The sequence below is a fragment of the Calypte anna genome, chromosome 14, assembly GCF_003957555.1.
Source record: "Calypte anna isolate BGI_N300 chromosome 14, bCalAnn1_v1.p, whole genome shotgun sequence".
In the NCBI taxonomy this organism is placed as follows: Eukaryota; Metazoa; Chordata; class Aves; order Apodiformes; family Trochilidae; genus Calypte; species Calypte anna.
This window is the reverse complement of record NC_044260.1, coordinates 7,197,128-7,215,743: the sequence shown is the minus strand read 5'-3', so window position 1 is coordinate 7,215,743 and position 18,616 is coordinate 7,197,128. Positions and strand designations below refer to the sequence as shown.

General features: G+C 36.7%; 1 protein-coding gene across 1 annotated transcript in view; it reads left to right on the top strand.

Moving 5' to 3' along the window:
* Positions 1-18,616, top strand: part of LMTK2 (lemur tyrosine kinase 2) — a 38,469-nt gene that overhangs the window by 6,621 nt on the left and 13,232 nt on the right. The window contains exons 2-7 of the mRNA XM_030459651.1: positions 5,137-5,261; positions 6,115-6,259; positions 8,153-8,226; positions 8,709-8,827; positions 10,121-10,208; positions 16,856-16,989. Coding sequence (XP_030315511.1) covers positions 5,137-5,261; positions 6,115-6,259; positions 8,153-8,226; positions 8,709-8,827; positions 10,121-10,208; positions 16,856-16,989 — 685 coding nt within the window. The remainder of the gene's footprint in view (positions 1-5,136; positions 5,262-6,114; positions 6,260-8,152; positions 8,227-8,708; positions 8,828-10,120; positions 10,209-16,855; positions 16,990-18,616) is intronic.

Here is an 18,616-nt window from a genome sequence, read left to right as displayed (position 1 = left end):
CACAGGGTGGGTTGTTGGACTGCGTCATAATTTTTTACTGCTTAATGGTAAAAAACTGAAGATTTCAGAAAGGAAATAAATGCAGGATAAACCCTTTGTGAGGAGAAGAAATATCTGAATCTGACTTGTGAAGAACTGGGTAGGAGGTGAGAACGCTTTTTGGCTTAATTGCTAGCATAGAAGAGAATGACAGCATTACTTAGGAGAGTTGGCATAGCTTTAAAAATAATATTTATAAAACTCTAAATTAGGGTGTTATTACCCTTCCTAATCTGGTTGCATTCATATCTGTTAAGCACAGAGTAAGTAAATTGGTCAAATTTATGAAAGATACTGTGGAAGTAGGTAGAGAGGGAGTGAAGTCTGATTTGGTCACTCAGTAGTGTGTTCAAGGCTCAGTTCACTATGATATAATTTGAGGGTGTCTAAGAGACAGTTGAAGTGACTGTGGCTGCTGTCATGCTAGATTTGTGCTGAAAATAGTTATAGCTATTAGTGCAGAGCTGCCATTTATATAGCTGCTCCAGAGAGAAAAGAGGCTCTTGCTTATGCAGTAGGACTTGTCGCATAGCAACTGCTGTGCTGAAAGCTTCAAATCAGATGCTCCCTTGAAGTTCACTGTGCCCTAATAATGCTTAATTTATCTGGGCCTTGCACTGCCTTTATCACAGTAGTCAATGTCTTTTATTAATGCACTCAGTAATGTCTGTACATTTACTTTACTTCTTTTCCCTGAGTTTAGAACTGTGTGATATCCTACGTTTTTTATCCCAGTTTCTTGAAAGTTGATGCCCTAATGCTGTGATCAGTCACATTGAGCCAAAATTGAGTCAGTTTGCATGTCCTGGCCTTTCATAATCCATTGGTATGAGAGAGGCAGAGCTGCCATCCCTCACAGGGACAGCAGTCACTTCTGTCCTGCTCCTCTCTGGTGGCTGGCAAGTGAACATGGATGGACCCTGTGGCTAGGTGACATGCCTGTTGTTCCTAATTAATGGTAGTAAAGAAAGTCATGTGTGTATTTGGAAGTATTGTGGTCAGACTGCAAAACTGGATGGAAAAGGAAACCAGTTCTCAAAAGAAACTTTTGTCCTTGCATTTATAGTTGTTGAACTTTCTTATGAAGAAAGTAGACTTGAAAGAAACATAGAGAATCCTGACCTATATAAATTACTTTGAAATACACTTTGAAAATTACATTTTCCCACCCTTTGAAACTTTCTTACACATACTGAAGTGTATGTTTTCATGGCTATCCTGAGAATGCCAGCATAATTTATCATGATTGTTTTTCCCGTGAGCATGTTCATATACCTGCCTGTATACAGGGCCTGACTTCAAATGTGCTGTACTTGAGTTTAGCCTAGTGCAAAACTTGCTTGTGAAATGACAGTCTTCAGAAGTGCTTAAGAATCTGCTTCAATATCTGCTAATTAAGTAACTACCTCAGCCAAGGCTTGGAATTGTTTGTGGTATTGTGTACTTTTTAGGAGTTGGTAAGTAGAATAAAATCAGAATTTTAAACTGTGAGGCTTTGAAAAAATACCTTATTTTCTGTGTTAACAACTTGGGATCATCTAGATGCCATTTTGAGATGGAACATTTAGTAGCACAGAGTTCTTTGTAAAGCATGATGTTGTGTTATCCATGCAGTAACACATATAGTAACACAGACACTGCATCTACTGCTTATTTTAATATAGTTGTGATGTAATCCAGGCCTCTTCCTCCTGCTTAAGTAGTCTGGGTATAGCAGGCCAAGGTAGTCTCTAGGCTGTTTGTATTAACTGACAAGCAGTGTTAAATTGTTGGCATTTTCTATATAGTATTGTTTGGATCTGTTTTGCAGTTTCTTTTCTAAAGAAAAGCTTCTAATCTCTGGATAGGTACAAAGATGTAGTAGACCACTACTGTGTAGGGTTTTGTTAAATAAAGTAGGCTTTTGAACTGAGGTGGTGTGCTGAGTAAATTTACTAAGTTCTCTACTTTTAGAATCTTTTATGTTATGTTTTGCATTTGTTATGAAATTGAGAGTTATATTTATTGCATTTTATCTAGGTTTAGATGAAAAGGAATTAATTTTACAATGTATTTTAACAGGGTTTTTATTAAAGAAAACTGTTTTCAGTAGCAACTAGATGAAATGATCCTCTTTCTGAAATGATGAAATGATTTCTTTCTAGTTTTTTTGGTCAGGATCTTGTAGTAACTTGCTACCATTCCTTTCTGTTTTCACAACTTAGAATCAGGAAGAGTTATTAAACATCTACATTTTCAGTTCTGAGTAATTTTACTGAGCTCCAGTGAATTAATAATTGGATGGAAATTGTTGAAAAATGCAGGAGGTTATACTGCAGCAGATTCCAGCACTTTGTCAGTCACTTCTTCCAATACTTAATCAGTGACTTCCATCACTGCGTAGGTATTTATGCAATTTATTAAAATAACCTCACTTATAATAAATTTTAGCCCAGCTATGGGTTGCCATTATTTAATACTTAACATTACATTTATTTTTAAAAAGTGCAACTTACAATACCCCTTATTGGTGGGTATATGAGAGATTTCAAATTTTATCCAAACAGGAATGGATTCTGCAAATCTTAGTGGCTTTTATGTCTATGAGTCACCTGAAAGCTATTCTGTAGGTGTTGCAGAAACTTGCCCATGTTAATTGGCGTTTTTCTTGAATTAAAGTATCTTTCTATGACTGTGAAATTTGTCTTGTGCTTTTGGAAGTTTAAATTACTTCCATCTTATTAATGGTTAGCTGCCTTTTCAAAGGTGATCTTTGCTTTCCTTCCTTTTAAAACTTCATTACTTTCTGCATTTAATTTTTGCTGTTCACACACTTTCCTAGGGAATGATAAAAGGTCTTTAAGGTTAGGAAGTAACGCAATGAAAAGCATAATTTTATTTTCTATATTCCAGGATACTTAGGGGAGATGCTTACATTATAGGAAAGAGTGTAACTTGCATAAAACACACATCTTAGGCTTGATGAATATGCAGTTTTCTTTAGAGGAATTCCCACTAAAATGTGTTGTCTTCTTCACATAATGTAGCTAAATATACGTGCAGTGTGTCCAACATAAACAATAAATGCAAATTATGGACCTTAGTGTTCGTTAGGTCTCATTTTGAGTTAAATAAACCAGAAAACTGGTACAAGACCACCAGGAGCTTGAATCCTGTTGGTTGTGGTTGCTGTGATAACTTGCAACTTTAAGGGGGGTCAAATGTGGGATCCTAAGATGGGGTGAGCATGGTAATGTTTGTGTAATTGTGTGTCAGGGTCATGCTGCTGTAGTTGTGATAGTCCAAGGGCAGAGGTGAGAGGTTTGTAGGTTGAGGTAACACCTTGTCCAAGAGCAGCCAGTAGAATCACAGTAGATGTAGGTTTGGGTGCAAGGCCTCTGGTCAGGTCTTAAGAAGAAGCAGGAAGATTGAAAACAGTAAAGCAAATTTTGAAGAATCAAGCCAGCTTGTGGTAGAGGCTGGTCAGAAAGAGCATCTAGAACATGAGGCAGAATTTTGAGCAGGGGAAGATGCTGATGAGAAGTGATAGTGCTTATCTCCTGTGGGGACCAGGGAGATGGTAGAACTTGTGCTAGCCATTTGGGAACAAAAAGGATACAGTCTACCATAAACCCAACATAAAAGTTTGATCGTTTTTTTAGAGTTTTATACAATTGACAGCTGAGGTTCTTTATGCCTCCCTCTTCATGATCTGGTCTGAGGTTGGTCTTCAAGTAGTCTTCTAAGATGTGCTAGTAATGCATTCTGTGAGTAACAACTCACGCACTTGGTGTCCGAGGTCATTATGTAGTGATTGACTTTTGCTTGGATAACTTTCCCAAAGACATCTAGGACACTGGATGAGACATTCTGAGGGGCTCAGGAGTAGATCTACTAGAGGAAAAGATGTATTGTAGTAATAGCCACGTGTTCCTGGATGTTTATTAGGGACAATCTTCTGTTTAATAGGTGGTATGTATTGAATTGACTTTTTTTTTTTTTTTTTTTTTGAGGAAGTTGGTGGTGAAAGCAAGGAAGTGGTTTGGAAATTCTGTGGGATGACTTTGGAAATATGTCTATAATAATTTTAATCAGTAATATCTGGTAACATAAATGTGTTTACTTTTTTGTAGTAAAACTACCTTTTATCATTTGGTTTCAGCTAGAAGTTCAAAGGAATCTCTTATCTAAAGCTATATTACCTCTGTGTGTGTTTTTACAGTATTTTAGCTAATGACTTTACAAAATGCTTGTACTTGTGGTTTGGGTAATTTTCAGTCTATTTAATAAGATTACTGAACATCTAAAGGAAGTAAACATAATTGAGCTGTTATCTTCCCCTTTTTTCTCATTGATGTTTACAAGTGGAAAAAATACGGTGGTGTTCTGTGGAAGACTTGATTTAAATGAATTTATATTGTTCTGTTGAAAGCCCTTTTCAGAGATTTTTTTTTTTCTTCTTCAGAATGTTGATTAGAAGGTAGTGAGTAGCCTTGCATCCTGGTTGATCTGAAACATAGTACCTACAGATGGAATTTTCATGTTCTCTAGTGAGGTTAGAATGGCAGAGCTATTGTGGAAACTAGGACAGTATTGCTTGTTTGAAAGCTTTCCTTTTTTACTTTTATTGTCACGTAGCTAATATTTCTAATTTACTTTCAAGAGATCAAATTTTCTGCACAATATGCTAACACTTTTTAAAGCAGTATTTTGATTATATCAGTTTACTCTTTATATGTAATTAAAAATAATACTCTCACAGTGTTCTGTGGAAAATAAGGAAGAGCTTTAGCTGTGGAAAATGTGTTTGCAAAGACCAAATTTCTACTATCACCTGAGGCTTAGGGCTGTCTCTGTGCATCACCTACTTCAGTAAATTGTCCTGGCTGTGGCCTCTTTGATTACTAAGACCAGATGATGCAGGCAGGTGGTAGAGCATAGGTACCATGTACCAGTGTGTCCTTTCTGTTCAGTTTCCTCTTAATTTTTACCATATGCACAGAGTTAAATGTTCAAGTTCTACTTTTTAGAGTAAATGCAGCTGGATATTACGTTTTGAAGGATCTTTTAAAAATCATAAATATATCTTTTTAATACTGTATGTATGTTTACTTCTAGGAGAAGAAGCTACAGCTGAAGTTTCTTCATCTTTTGTGATTCTGTCTATATGTATTCTACTAGTACTGGTAATACTGCTGGTAAACTGTGTCTCCTGCTGTAAAGACCCTGAGATAGATTTCAAGGTAAGCATTGGAAGTTACAAGTGTACATACAAGTGGTATTCTTAGATGAGTTCTGATATTCAGAAGACTTATTTCATTAATTGTGGTAATACTTTGCAGTTTTTAGCACTTCAGTGTCACTGTACTGCATTCTGTTTTCTGAAATCTGGCCAGCAACTGGATTTGTATGTGCTCTGAAATCTCACTGCAATTTTTTTAAGTACTTGGTCTGTGCTTCAGTAAGGATGTTTAATGTCTTTTCAAAATCATTTCTGGTATTTGGATCAGTAGTAAAAGTATAGCCTTGAGACAGTTTTGCTGTTAAATTTAATTAAAGAATATTTTTGTTGTTTTTCTCTGTATTCTTTTCATTATTTTCTTTTTTTAGTTTGCTGACGGGATTTAAGACATTCCTTTCAGCTAAGAATACTGAGATAACACAGCCACTGTAACAAAACTCTTGGGAGAAGTTATCACAGAACAGTTACTTTTGGAACATCATTTATTGGTGTTCCTAAAACTGAGTTTTGCTCTCATTTCTAAATGGAGAATGTTTGGCCTTGGCAGTTCATGGTAATTCATTCAAAGCCAGGGATAGTATTAAAAGGTAAAAACCAAAAACTCCAATCAAACAAAAAACCCAAGCAAATCAAGCCCCCCATGCTTGTTAAAAGCATTATACTTGATACTTCAGTATCCTTAAATAATAAGTTGGAAATAAGGAACAGAAAGCTAAGTCTGTGAGTGTTAAAAAAAAAAGTGAATCTTCCTTAACATTGCTCATTCAAACTAAAAGAAATATCTTTATGCTAATTTTAGGGCAACAATCAGCTTAGTTAGTAAGGTTTTGTTCTTTTATTTTGGTTTTCCCCAGGAATTTGAAGATAACTTCGATGATGAAATAGATTTTACACCTCCAGCAGAAGATACTCCATCTATTCAGTCTCCAGCAGAAGTGTTCACTCTTTCAGTTCCAAATATTTCTTTACCAACTCCCTCCCAGTATCCATCTCGTACAGGTAAAATACAGGTCATTATGAAAAAGCAAAATTAAGCCATTTCAGTGTCAAAATGGAGTGTAGGTGATTTATGTTTCCCTTCACTGTAACTAATTGTTACAAGCTTATACAAACAGAATAAATTTATTTCATAGGGTACAGGATAAAATGTTAACTAATGGCAGGGTGCCCCACAAGGTAGCTTAAGATAACAAAACTAGCTTGAAAAAACCTCTCTAGGTACCTGCATAATGGTTCTATAAAAGCATTTGAAGTATGTTAGTGACTTCTGCTCTTTAGTGGTTTTTCTTCATGGTTAAGCTGTCATTATATTTTAGCCATTGGCCTTAAATGAAAGCAAGAGTGAACCTAAGATTCCTGACAGCAGTGCTACTGTTTTGGCTGCATTGCTTTCTTAATATCACTGTAGACTTATGCTGTAAACGTGATACTGGTAAGACAGAGCATTGGATTTCTTTGTGTAAAGTTTTTTTTTTAATGTATTCCTTAAAATTTTTATAAAAGGAATCAACTTAAATATTACAAGTATAGTTTATCACAAAGTAGATGTCTCATAATACTTCACATATAAGTTATACCTTGTGTTTTATCATTAAATGCTCAGGGAAGTTTCTATTAAAATCTCTGTACCTACAGATTTCAAGAAACTGTTAGTGTGCCTTTAATAGAAAAGAAATACTACTTCTCAGTGTTTTAATGAGTGAGAGAGAGTTATCTGTAAAAAATTTAGTCAGCTCTTCCAGTAAAGTAATACTGGTGTAAACATTGTCTATGGAAATAAAAATCTGGTCTGGAATTCTGTCAGACAGGTGGCAACGATGGAAAGTTTTGGTGTACTTCTGTTTATTAGTGTTCCTAACCAATTAGGTATCAGAGGGATAAACGTGACTGTATCTCTTCTATGGTGTAGAGTCTTCTAACATCTGGGTCTTGTACTCTATCCTTTCCTTCTCTCTTTACATGAAGTATTTTTAGTCAGAAGATGTCCTTCCAGGTGGCAGCTATAAGTAGGGCAGTTGGGCTGAGGAGTAAAGCAGTCAAACTCTCTTAAAACAGTAACTCTCTATTTAACTATAAATGTTAAGATGTAGAAGCAATGAATATTGTCTTGGGTTTTCTACTCCTATTTACATAGGAAGCTCTTGTAAGTAAGTTATTTGAAGTGTAAGCTGATGAAGTGTCTAGAGAGCAAGCATTTTGAGAAGCATCTGAGGTTATTATCTGAACTGGGGTTATTTAGTCTGAAGAAGAAGAGGTTGAGGGGAAACCTTACTGCTCTCTATAACTATCTGAAAGGAAGTTGAAGTGAGGTAGATGTTGGTCTCTTCTCCCAGGTAATGGACAATAGAACAAGAGGAAATGGTCACAAGTTGTTCCAGGGGAAGTTTAGGTTGGATATTAGGAAAAATTTCATTACTGAAAGAGTTGTCAGGCACTGGAGCAGACTGCTCAGGGCAGTGGTTGAGTGACCATACCTGGAGACATCTAAATGACATGTAGGGGTCATGGTTTAACGGTAGACTTGGCAGTGTTAGGCTTATGGGTAGACTCAGTGGTCCTTTCCAGTTTAAACAATTCTATGATTCTGTGGTTTGCTTTGTCCAACTACAGGAGTTCATTTAGAATTCAGCCTTTTTGCTTTCTTACTCTGCGTCTGTTAAAAAATGAAAATTTTATATTTCATAAGAAGAATCACTGGTTTTGTAGGGGATATATTCTAGAATGTTGTCTAGATGTTTAGAAGCTGGAGCTGAGAAAAATTTCTCTTAAGTTCTGTTGTCACAGTATTACTTTGATATTCTATGAGTGCCTAACTAGGTTTTGCTGCTCAGTCTGAAAGTATAGGAGTAACTAGTCTGGTACATGTGACATTTATTTCTTTGTGTATGACAGATGGATCAAAGTCTCAAGTTGCACGTCAGAGTCTAAACTACATCCAGGAAATTGGAAATGGCTGGTTTGGAAAGGTGAGAATTTTTTTTTAATATTGTACTGCAGTTTATGTCTAACAATAGCTAGCTAACCAGGCTACTGTATTTCTTCTGATGTGTGGAAAAAAATAGTAATAGCATAAAAAACTGAAGTTGAAATTGGAAGTTTTCTTGTATGCACTTTTTAGATATAATCAAAGCGCTAATCACTGTATTTTTAATTTTTATGTAGTTTCTTACCAGGTAGATGATCTACTTATGTGGATTTGAATTACTTACCTGTCATTGCCAGTTCTTTCTAGGAAAAATTAAGTCTTCACTATAAAGCATGTTTTATATATTAAGTAGGAGTGTTTAGTTATCAAAGTTCTGCATGCATTGGCAAAAAAAGCTAAAAACTCTTGCAGCATATTTTTAGTTCTTGGTTGTTTTTTTCAGGAAAACTCAAGGGCTTCCCTCCTTTTCTCCACACCCCCACCTCCCCCCCCAGATTAAAGATACATTTCTTTTTTTTTCAGGTTCTACTTGGAGAGATCTACACAGGCACCAGTGTTGCAAGGGTAGTAGTGAAGGAGTTGAAGGCAAGTGCAGGTCCTAAGGAGCAAGAACAGTTTTTAAGAAACGGAGAACCGTACTAGTAAGTAATATTTCAGAGCTTGTTTAACTTAAGCACTTCATACTACTGCATTCTTTTGTTCAGTGTTAATGTCTTTAATTGCTTTCCCTTATAGCTGAAATGCATGTCTTTAAAAAGTGAAATACAGACAATACAAAGGGAGCTAAAGTTGAAATTGCTTCTTAAATGTGTTTTGGTAGTTACTCTTTATGACTGGAAAACACACTTGATTTGGTTTATCAGAATCTCTTCTGCAGCTTTTGGAACAAGCTGTTAGCTGAAGGGGCCAACTGACCTGATACTTAATTACTTGCCTCTGAGAATTGAGTTATAACTTGGCTTTCCTGTTAGAAGCAAGGGAACTGGCAACATTTTGCCTGCTCTCAGATACATAATTAATTTAATTCAAGTTATCTTTTTCAAAAAATTATATGCAACATAGTGATAAAAACTTTGTTTGGGTAGCTCACAAGCTACCCCAGAATTACACTAACTTCAGTCCTCTAGTACTGTACTTCTGAGAACTTATTGATCTAACTGGAAATGTCAATAAAACAAGATTATATGGAGTCTCTTCCTCTGTGTTATGCTTGGAGGATACTCTCATCTAGGAGCTTTGTATATTTGAAAGGTATTTGGTATATTAAAGGGAGTGTAATTTTGAGAGTTCTCTGACCTAGCTGCCACAAATGTTGATGGCTTACATAGGTGGCTGAAAAACCTTATTGTAGTCTGCTAGACATACCTCATCTTTCCTGAATATGTTCTGAGTGGTCATAGAAAGCCTTCTAGTCTTATTGCTGTCTAAAATCCTAGTACCTTTTGCATTTAGGCTTAAATCATTGGCATTTATTTATAATAAAAAGAAATCTTATGCCTTCTGCTGCATTCGCACAAGTTGAACTTTGAAGCAGTTTAGAAAAAGTAACTGGTCTGGCTGGGTACTAACCTGGAGAAAAGATCTGTCTTTTAGCTAGATCATTTCCTTGATGTAGTTCACAAACCAGTTGCATGCACTTATTTTTGGTATAAGGGGTGGTGGAAGGATGGGTGTAACTTACTTGAGGCACTGTTGGCTTTTGTGGTTTTAAGATCCTCTGAGTTTCAGCTGCTATCAGTGCTATGCTGCAGAAATACCATTTGCACCTTTATATCTCTCTTGTATCTCTGTCTTTTAATGCTTGTCACTTCCTGTTCATACCATCCCCCCATGTTATGTGTTGAAACTTTTGGTAGGGATTTCAGTGTACTGAATTATACTGTAAATAATATATGCTGTGATCTTTCTGGCTTTAACTGTATTTTTCACTCCAGCATTCTTCAACATCCAAATGTTCTCCAGTGTATTGGGCAATGTGTGGAAGCCATTCCTTATCTCCTGGTTTTTGAGTTCTGTGACTTGGTAAGTACACTTATACAAAAGTCTGTAGTTGTTTTTCCACTTCTGTAGATGGTGTGTACTTCATTTACTGCCCTTCACCCATGAAATTACTCTTTCTTTCTATGAGTTTTTTTGAATAACTGGAATTTCAGAAGACAGGCTGGTTTTTTGTTTGCTTATAGACAGACTACAAGTGTAAATTTGTGTTTATATTCTTTTCAGTTAATCATGGAAATTCTAGCTGCTTGTGAAGTGTTCTGAAGAGGGAAATAGCTGTTCTTTCTTTGATAAGAGAATTACTGGTCTCTTTCAGTCTGGAACAAGGAGCATGGAGGGGAAAAGAGATCATAGAATCTTTTTATTGCAGTCCAGTATCACATGCCACATGCTCACATCACATCCTAAATTCTATGTGCTGCCTGTGCAACCTTAATGTGCTTTTATTACCACTTCTAGGATAATATTAATCATGAGAAGAATTTCCTCCCTTTTGCCTCCCCACCTTCAGAATGCCCAAGTTTTATCCATGCTGTGCATCTTTGGGCTAAAATGCAATGGTGGACTCACTTGCAGAATCTGTGATGTATCTTCTAATAGCTGGAATTTTCAGTAGCATCTTATCATCCTATTCTCTTCCTGTTTTCTTCTTCTCACTCCTTCCTTATCCTTCTTTCTTTCCCTGCCCCAAGCAACTACCTTTTTATGCTTCCTGAACAACATAAGAAATGCTAAGAGTACTGTGAAGGGTGTTTTCACTGATTTCTGCTCTACTGTTAGTGTTGCAAAGGCCACTGGAAATGGAAAGGAGAGTTGCACAAAACCATTGCTCAGCCACTGCATTCCTGGGCATGCATTAGAATTTACGTGAATGTTGTGAGAAAGGAGCTCTATGAATTTATAGAAACTTTTGAACTGTACCCAGTATACACAGAGTCTTCAGAGACTAAAATTTGGGTATGGCTATGGATCCGTAGTCTAGAAAGAGGTGAATTGCTTTATTGTAGCATAACACAGTATTAAAAACAAACACATGTGGAACTCCAGGTGTCTGTCTGAACGTTGGCTCAGTAGCTGCTTTTGAAGTTTGAAGATACCATTTAAAATGGAATATCTGGAAAAATGGCTAGAGAAGTGAACTCAGAAGTACACAGATATTATGAAGAAAAAAGTCTCTCAGAAGTAAGATAGTTTGCATTTATAACTTTTTGCAAGATCCTTTTTTGCCAGCTTCACTACTACAGAATTTTCCTTGAAACACAGTTACATCAGGTACAGAAATACCAGATAATCTGTGACCTGAAATAACCTTATTACTCATTACTGTTCTTTTGCTCAAATTTATTACCTGTGGTAAATTAATGAAGCATAAGTGCTGATAAAATAGTTCTTTCTAAATGGAAGAAGTGCCTAAATTTTGAGTGACTGAGAAGAGCATCTGCTTCTGCTAAGAATTAAAAAGTAGTTGCCTAAGGTTAACAAGATGGTGTTTTTTCATAATTTTTCAATATAGAAAAAAAAGACTTCTTAACAATTTTTAAACCTGCTACTCAAATTGGAGATTCTTTAAGCAAGACCCCTGAAAGAAAATTTCATTTTATGGAGTCTAACAGATAGACATCCAAATCAGATTTATTTGCTGCCATGTTTTTAAATAGTTATTCTATTTAATCCAAATTTGAATTTCAAGAGGGAGTAACTTTTAAAGGTTGTCCTACTTTTAACTGTATGGGAAAGAAATTATATCCTAATGTTTAATGCCAGAAATTGTCATGATCCTGCACAGTAATCTGGATTTTACTTAAAGGGGATAAAATAGATTTTCCCTTTAGCTCTGGGTACAGTAAGCTTGACAGCCAAAAGTGATAGTTTTATAAATTTATATGTGTTTAGGTAATTTCATTGGAATTGAAAATGTTTCTTCTGGTTCCTATTCTGTGTGAACTAAGACTCATTTTTAGACAATTCTATAGTGAGTTAAACATTACTTCCATATGGAAGGTCTGGCTTACTTGAAGAGTTCTTACTTGGTAGAGCTGAGTGTCTCCTGGATGGACTTCATGGTGCTAGGCAGACAAAGCAGTGTTCACTTGAATAGTTTTACTCTGAGGTTGAGACAAGTGCAGTAACTTATCAGAGTATCACTGTATGTCACCAATTCTTGATGTAGTCCCAGGGCTTAGTGTGGGAAATAGCAATATTGTAGTGAGGGGAAAGACCTGAAGAAGGGAAAAATGTGGAGGAAGCCAGATGGCACCATTTGGAATAGAAGGTCTGGCTAGATAGCTTTTTTTTTAGTAAAAAAGGTTTTTTGTGGAGTGTCAGTAGGCTGGTATTCTGGAAGCTGCTTTTTATCACTGTGTGTGATGTCAGTTACTTGGATTTTTCAGGCTTTTACTAAGAGATCTTGAAAGCTGGTAGCTTCTTTTGTACTGTGTTTGCTGCAATTGGGTAAATCAGGGAGTTGGGGGGTTATGGAACTGCTTCCAAAATGCAAGAGTGATTTTTCAGCAGGAAGATGACAGAAAGCAGACACTGAAGTGACTGACTTAAGGTTCTGGTGTCTGTGGTGAACTGTCTTTTGTTCAAATGGGAAGGCAGTAGGATAATGCAATGCTAAAGGTCTTTACCTCGTGTTGCTGGTGTTGTGTGTATGTGTGTGTGTGTGTATATACATACACTCTTAACAAAGAATAAACTTGTTTTAACCCCTTGCACTTACATGATGAATAATTTGATGGTTAAAACAGGAGATGACAAATATGTCAACTGTGGGTAAGAAGTTTAAATGTCTTTATGATGAGTTCTTTTGAGGCTCTCTCAGCTATGTAGACCTCATTTTGCCAGTCTGGCATATTAAGTAGCAAAAAAATGTGGCTGTTCTACTGACCAGCACAGGCTAGAGGGTATGGTGGTGGCTTTCTGTGCACTCCTTCATAGTTTATCACAGCATGTGTCCCCTTTTTGCAACTTCTCTTACTGGCATTTTTAGTCTTTTTTAGGGACACTTGACCTTGTCTTGGCTGCTCAGGCAGCCCTGTTGGATTATCAGTTCCCAGGCTCCTTGGCACTGACAGGCCTTGATCAGAGGTGCTGGTAACTATAGTGGAGAGATAGCTGAGCTAACTATCACAGTAGGAATGTCATGCAAGCTGGTTTACTTATTTTTTGGCTATATAGACTACTTACACTTTCTTTTTTTTTCACTCAAGATTGCTTATTTGTATGTGCAGTAGCTGTATTCTCAAACATTTAGCCTATCTTAAACTGTAATCCAAGATGCCCCAGGACCCTTCCTTTGCAGAGCAAAAAAGTGGCAGTGCTCAGTTGCCCAGAAACTAAATTTAAACTTTAAAATCCTAATTTTCCTTTGCCTGTGTTAAATTCTTTTAAAAATTATAAAGATAAAAAGAAAGGCTTAGTAAGTTCTTTACCACCTCCCGTCCCCCCCCCCCCCCCCGTGTTTGCTTAGTATGGTGGTGCAGTTTTCTGTGAATAGTTGACTGTTCACTGTTAAACAGTGTAGAATGATGCCAGGTTAAAAATAGTGGTAGCTGTTAATTTTTAGTGGTAGTTGTTAATTTTTATATTTGCACAGCCAAGTGTAGCCAGCCTTTTGTCAGCATAGCATATCCTCTAATTGATATAATTTATGGGTAAAGTGAAGTTGTTAAGATGTGGAATAGCATGTATATTGATGTATATGGTGAGGCAGATTTGCTTACCAAGGTTTTACAGAAATTCTTCAAGTCTTGGCAGTTCCCTGGACAGATGAGCTCAGCAGGATGCAGTATTTGCCTAGAATGCCCTGGGGCTTCCACTGGGGATGTTGCTGTTAGTGCAGGAAGGTGCCTGTTTGCAGTGATTTGTTAATTTTTTTTTTTTTTTTTTGTCTTTTTCTACTTACTAGCACTTGAAAAATACCTCCACTTAAAAACAAAACAAAACAAAAATCTTTGCAATTAAAACTTCTTAATCCAAGAGTTAAATTCATTGAACAGTCACGGTCAATGTCAGTACAAGGCAAACAGTAGATATTCAGTGGTATGTGGTTTAGAAAAGGGGTTTGAGAAGTTCAGAAAGATCTTGTCTGTTGGCTTCAAAGACTTTGTGCTCACAGAACTATTTAATATTTCTTAAACTTACATATGTTAAACAAATTTCTGATGGCATAGATGCCCTGTGCACCTCTTTCAGGCATTTTAGTGGTTGTGACTGCAGGTGCTCACAATGATTTGGGTGTTGGGGAGGGAGGCAGGAGGGCAGCAATCCAGTACTTAAATGTGTTAATTGGTTTTCCCCAGTCTGATAAAAGCAACGTCCTTTTAAAGCAATAAATAAACCTCTTTGTATTATTTATTTATTTATTTTTAACCTTGATTGTAGCTTTTATTTGAATAGAATGGGAAAACAGGACCAGTCTGTTTCAAGGTGCTGGATTTAAACGATTTTTATTTTCTACTAAAACGTGTGCCTAGTTGAATTACTCAGTAAATACGGGATGCCGCACAGCACTGCTGTTACTAATGCATTTAAAAGTTACTTCTTAACTTCTTGGGTGCCTGTAACCCACCGAGGACCTTAATCCGCCTGGGAGAAACCTTAAGTAAGCAGTTACTGTGTCACTGGATGTCAGGTGTTGGAGAGTGACTTTTTTCAGGCTCTTGCTGCCACCTAGAGTCTGTTCAGATCGGTGCCTTGTAAATGGGCTGAGAACTGGGACCTGAGCATGTGAGGGACACAGCTCGTTTTGTAGTTGTGTGGAACTCCAATAAATCTGCTCTGGCAAGGTCTAAAGGGGTCCATGCTGTATGTATGTATGTATTAACACTACATATGTGAGCTAGTATGATATTAAAGCTGTCACTTTAAGAAGACTCAAACATTTACAAAAATGTAATTCTGTAGGATGCAAATACACAAGTGTTACCTAGTTAGTAGTTACAGACAGGATAAAGGTAATATAGTGAAGGCTTCTATAATGTTAAGCAGTGTTAGGAGTTATGCATGCTTTCTCATAAGGGTAGTATAGCAACTTGCAGCATAAGTAGTGTGTATAAAGCAGATGAAGATAGAAAAGCTGCTTGTATCTAATGAAAAATCTATTCATCTTTTTAAAAAATAAAAATAAAGTTAGTTTACATAGGATTAGTATCTGCTTTTCAGTACACTGTCTGCTCCACTGCTTATTTTATTTACTATAACCCAGGTTTTATATATTTTAATGCAGCACAGGTGTCTACTGCTTGAACTAAGAGCTGCAAAATGCCATCCTCTATTAACCATTGTAAGGAGGAATTAAAAGCTTTGGTATTGTCTCCATAATGCACATGAGCACCAGAGAAATAGGAAGTTTGGTTATCTTCAGTCTTTCCTGAACATCAGAGTGCTTTTTAGACTGTGCAAAGACTGCTTTCTTGTCAAACAAATCCTACAATGGTTTGGGTTGGAAGGGACCTACAGAGCTCATCTGGTTCCAACCACCCTGTTGTGAGCACTGACACCTCCCACTGGACCATGTTGCTCCAAGCCCCATACATCCTGGCCTTCAACACTTCCACAACTTCTCTTGGCAAGCTGCCTTTGCCAGTGTCTCTCCACCCTCACCAAAAAGAATTTCTTCCTAATATCTGATCTAAATCAACCCTTTTTCAGCTTCAAACCACTACCCCTCATCCTGCCACTCCATGCCCTTGTAAAAAGTCCCTCTTCAATTTCAAGACTTCCCTTTAGTCTCCTTTCAGGCCCAAGATTTAGGCAGGCAATGGACATGGACAGTTAAAACCCAGAATATTATGCTGGTGAAACAAGTTGTGGACCATTATGTTGTGTAGTCTCAATATGTAAGTACCCTCTGGAATAATTTGTTAAACTCACAGGTAGTCTGTGTTTATATAAGAGTGGCAGCTTAGAAGTCCAGCTGGAAAAGTAGGAACAATAATGGCATGAGAAACTTTTCTTCCCTTTCTTGAATTCATCTACCACAGTCTTGTTTTTCCATAATGTTTTTCCATGACAACTTTCAGTTATTTTCCTCCATTTCAAAGCTGGGTGTTTTTGTTTGTTTATTTGTTGTGGGTTTGTGCTGTGGTTTGTTTTGTGGTGTTGGTTCGTTTTTTTTTGGGTTGGTTTTTTTTGTTGGTTTGTTTTTTTTTATGTAGTGCTTCTATGGGCTCATTAATTATATGTCTGCTCAGCTTTGCCTAGCTTCAGTTAAACTGTTGCCATGCTCTCAATTCTTTGGCTGGAGTGAGTATGTTTTAAAGCTTTTTATATATAAAGCTCTGAGCTGGTAATGTCTGAAACCCTTTTCTCTGGTCTCTCCCTTCCATCCCCTTGCAAATTCTAGACTGTCAGCTTTGCTGTTATGGAACACCTGGAAATTCATGTCATTTTAAAACAGAAGCTCATTAAACTCTTTTTAGTGGAACGTATTACTGTATGACAGTTTTTATGTAGCAGTCTGATGTATAATGTTAATTACTAATTTATTAAAAGCCCTTAAAAGGACAGTACCACATGCCTTGGATGAATAATAAAAGAATCCTTACGGACACTGGAAGCTTTGAGGGGTTTTTTTAAGTGCAAATGGTTAGTTGCTTCTTCATTAAATATTTTTTCAAATTCAACCAACATACAAGGCTGATAAGTATTTTCAACTTCTTTTACAGGGTGACCTAAAAACTTATATCTGCAATGAGCAGGATCACATTAAAGGGGATTCACAAATAATGCTGCTGCAGAGAATGGCATGTGAGATTGCTGCTGGACTTGCTGTAATGCATAAACATAATTTTGTGCATAGGTATGCTTTCCAGATAAATTGCTTTTGGTTATGATGCACTCTTAAACTTCTGTAGGTATTTTCATTAAAATCTGTGTGTAGTGAAGGTTGTGTTCTAACAAACTTCCATCTAACTTGCATATCTCAAGTCACCAAGGTGTGATGCTTATGAAGATGCAAATTTAACTGCAGCTGGTGTGGTGTTACACTTTCCACCTGGCTGGAAGCTGATCACCTTCTTTTTAGGTTTGCAGCTCATAGAACAGAACCTACTGCTAAGCCAATCTAGAAGATGTAGCTGTTTGATTAATTCTGGGCCAAGCTAAACTTGTTTTATTTATTGTGGGGGGAAGGGATGTTAGAATGTGTTACAATGACTCTTAGCTGCTGTGTGTCTTTAGAAGGCTGTAGCAATTCAGAATTCGTTTGGTAATCTGGTACCTTTGTTACTAAAAATGGAAACCACCTGAGAATGCTGCCCTTCTAATGCAGTAAGAAGGAACCCGACTACAGATAAAACTAACTGAAGGTTTCTGTCACTGAATGTAATGTTCATGTAACCTTTCAATCTTCAGTTAATGGAGTTAGACAGATTTAGAACAAACCATAATGGGAAAACAATTTCATTTCAATTGGGTAAAATGTTAGACTGACTTATAATTAAAGTGATTGAAGTCAATACTGAAAGAGCAGCAATAGCAAAATGCTGTGAAAAATATATTAATTACTCAGAAATATTACTCAGAAATTACTCAAAAATATATAAATGAATTACTCAAATATTCGAAAATTAATGTTTTTTTGCTTTAAATGAAAAGGACTTAAGGAAATAGAAGACCTCAGCCCTAGATTTGTAATGACTGAAATATTAGAGAGCACTCACTTCCTGAGCATGTTTTATTTGATGAAACCTTGAGTATCACAAGGTAGTTTATTTTGGTTTTGTGTTGTGTCAGTCTGTTCCGTGCTGTAGGAGCAGGTTAGGAACTTGAGCTGGAGCTTGTCACACTCATCTTGGTACTTAGAGGAAGTACAGAGACCTTGTGTTCAGGGAAAAGCTGAACTATTAAACTGAAGTTTTAAAAGGTGCAAGTGTAAAACAACAGCAGAACCCTGAGGACTCCAAACCCTGGGCTCTGCTGGTGGCTGATGGGCAGAGCTGTCCTTTTAACATCTCTCACAATTTCAGATGACTTGAAGGTGGTACCAGTTGTACCTGTCAGACCAAGTGATCACTTTTTCTTGTATTGCAGCATCATGGCTCTGTTTGTGCTAAATTAAACAGTATGTTTTCAGTGAAATACACTTAAATTTGATAAATAATTATTCTGCAAGATCTGCAAGATTCTCATTGTAAATGTTTACTTCTAGCAACACTATCCTGATGCTGTCAGAGTAAGTGGTAAAGCTCCAGCATCAGTGATTTTGTTGTTAGTGGTAAATTCAAGCAGCTAAAATTTTATTTTCTGGGATATTTATTTAAATAGTATAAAACAAGTTGGGAAGCTTTGGGGCATACTTAGTGGTTACAGATATGTTTGTGTGACTTTCAGACTGTTTGTACTTCAGACTTTTTTTTGCCACAGAGAAGCAATTGTAAAGTTCTTCCAATGTACTTAATTGCCTGGTACCCTTCTGTAAAACTGAG